The following is a 2,337-nucleotide window of genomic DNA, read 5'->3' on the forward strand; positions in this document are numbered from 1 at the left end:
TATGTCCCAAACCAAATAAGTTTATTCCTATGTTTTTAATTTATTTTTAAAGTATGGATATTATAGCTTTTTATAAAATTGTAAAAATTTTAAGTTAATTCAGATTCACGTGAAATTGTAAGAAATGGTAGAGAGATCCCATTTACTTTTTTCTCAGTTTTGCCCAGTGGTAACATCTTGCAAAACTATATTATATACAATATCACAACCATAATGTTGACATTGATACAGGCAAGATGCAGAACAAGTCTATTGCCACTCCTGTTGTCCTTTTGTATCTACTCCAGTCTCCATTCACCTAGCTTCCATCCTGACCCTGTCAGCCATTAATCTGTTCTCTAGTTCTATAACTTTGTCATTTTAAGAACATTATATAAATGATATGATGCAGTATGTAATCTTTTGGGATTTTTTTTTTTTTTTTTTTTGGTCCACTTAAGATAAATTCCTAGAGATGCAGTCAAGTTGGTGTGTGTATTGATATGTAATTTGTATTTATTGCTGTGTAGTATTCCCTGGTATGGATATACCAAAGTTAGTTTAAACATTAACCAACTGAAGGATATCTGGGCTGTTTCTAATTTCTGGCTACAATGAATATAAAAAATGTGGTAAAGTGTGATACTCTTTTTCTTTTACTGGTTCCAGTAATTTGAAACCACCATCGAGTGAAACTTTACCTTTTTTTTTTTTTTTTTAATCTTCAGATCAAATGTAAGAAAACAAAATATTTAGGTAAATTTTGTCATTTGGTGTATGCTATTTTAAATACAATAATATCTGAAATTTTGTTGGTCTGTTCATCTGTGAAAAAAAATTTAAACAAACAACCTATTTACCATAGAAAAGCTATTTTTCATTTTGAACGTGAACTTGTCTTTTCTCTAGAGAGTACTCCAGAGAGTACAGATGAGAAAAGATGTAATGATTCCATTTCCATTTAACTATTTCTCATTTGTTTTCCTCACAGGTGCTTATCTAATTACTTGTTGCAACTAGTGCCTTGTTTCTTTCTCCACTATGTAATAAATACATCTGATATTTCCAGATAATTAATTGAGCAATAAAATTTTTATTGGATTAACTACAGCTTTATAAGTATCTGAAACTCTAACTTTGTACTATTTTAAATTTGAATCACTCTTGAATACTTTAGGCAGTAATGATCATATATAGATCTGTTAGTTGTCCATTTCCAAAGTAAGGTAAAATGGATGAGCTGTCTTCATTTTATATATATATATATATATTTGTGATAATATGGAACAAATCTAATTCTTAGATCATATTCCAGAAACACTTATTTAGAAACACATAGTAAAAATAGTAATAATATCAATTTTCTCATGTTTTTTCATACTCTAACATGGTAGATAAGAAAATAATTAAAAGCCCTTACTTTCTTTTATGTAAATACAAAGGAACATGGTAAGCCTCAATCAATATCCTTATGCCTTTGAATCAATATATCATATTTATGAACTAAAATATGATAGAGTTAATATTTTTTCATTGTCAGACCACCCTCTTATGTCATTACATATGTTAAATTGGATCCAGAAAATAAAAATCAAGATTTTTTTTTAACCAGCATCAATTTGTTAATGGGGAAAAAAAAATATTTTAAAAATATTTTTATTTCCATTATAGATATAAATGAATGCTCTACAAAGCCAAATATTTGTGGCACAGCTGTGTGTAAGAACAACCCTGGTGACTATGAATGTGATTGTCCAGAAGGCTACAGATATAATCCTGCATTAAAGTCTTGTGAAGGTAGGTATGGTTGGGATATCATTGCTGATCGTGGAGAGGGTGAGTTTGAGCCCTGAGTTGAGATTTAGAAACACTGATTTTGTTGAAAATCAGAACTCAGATTTTCTAAAATGGTAATCATTGACTTCTTTCCAGAGTAAAACTGTTAAGACTTTTACTTGTTAGGTTTAGTGTTACATAATCTGATCAGTTCTTTAAGCAATATATGAATCAGAGGGCTCCATGTGTATGAAAGCAAGCTATATACTTTTTAACATCATTTTAAAAATATTCAAAGGTGAAGAGAATTTCAGTCTGAGAGGAAAATGCACACATACAAAAGAAAGGCACAAGCTTAAAAATTGTGTGGGTGGAAAGAAAAAGCATGTTAGAAACATATTTTGGTTCTCTAGTAATAGTGCCTAAGGCACTTGACTGCTAACCAGAAGACTGGCAGTTCAAACCCACTAGCCACTCCTCGGAAGGAAGATGGGGCAATCTACTTCCATAGTGATACTGCCTCGGAAACTCAAGGAGGGGTCACTATGAGTCGGTTTTGACTCAATGGCACATAACAACAAC

General features: G+C 30.9%; 1 protein-coding gene across 1 annotated transcript in view; it reads left to right on the top strand.

Moving 5' to 3' along the window:
- PROS1 (protein S) overlaps positions 1-2,337 on the top strand; it is a gene marked incomplete at its 5' end in the record, with an annotated part of 78,866 nt that overhangs the window by 25,978 nt on the left and 50,551 nt on the right. The window contains one exon of the mRNA XM_007957720.2: positions 1,651-1,776. Within this exon, the coding sequence (XP_007955911.2) occupies positions 1,651-1,776 (126 nt within the window). The remainder of the gene's footprint in view (positions 1-1,650; positions 1,777-2,337) is intronic.

Source organism: Orycteropus afer, unplaced genomic scaffold (genome assembly GCF_000298275.1).
Source record: "Orycteropus afer afer isolate SDZICR_OR568_19922 unplaced genomic scaffold, OryAfe1.0 scaffold00784, whole genome shotgun sequence".
NCBI classification, from domain to species: Eukaryota; Metazoa; Chordata; class Mammalia; order Tubulidentata; family Orycteropodidae; genus Orycteropus; species Orycteropus afer.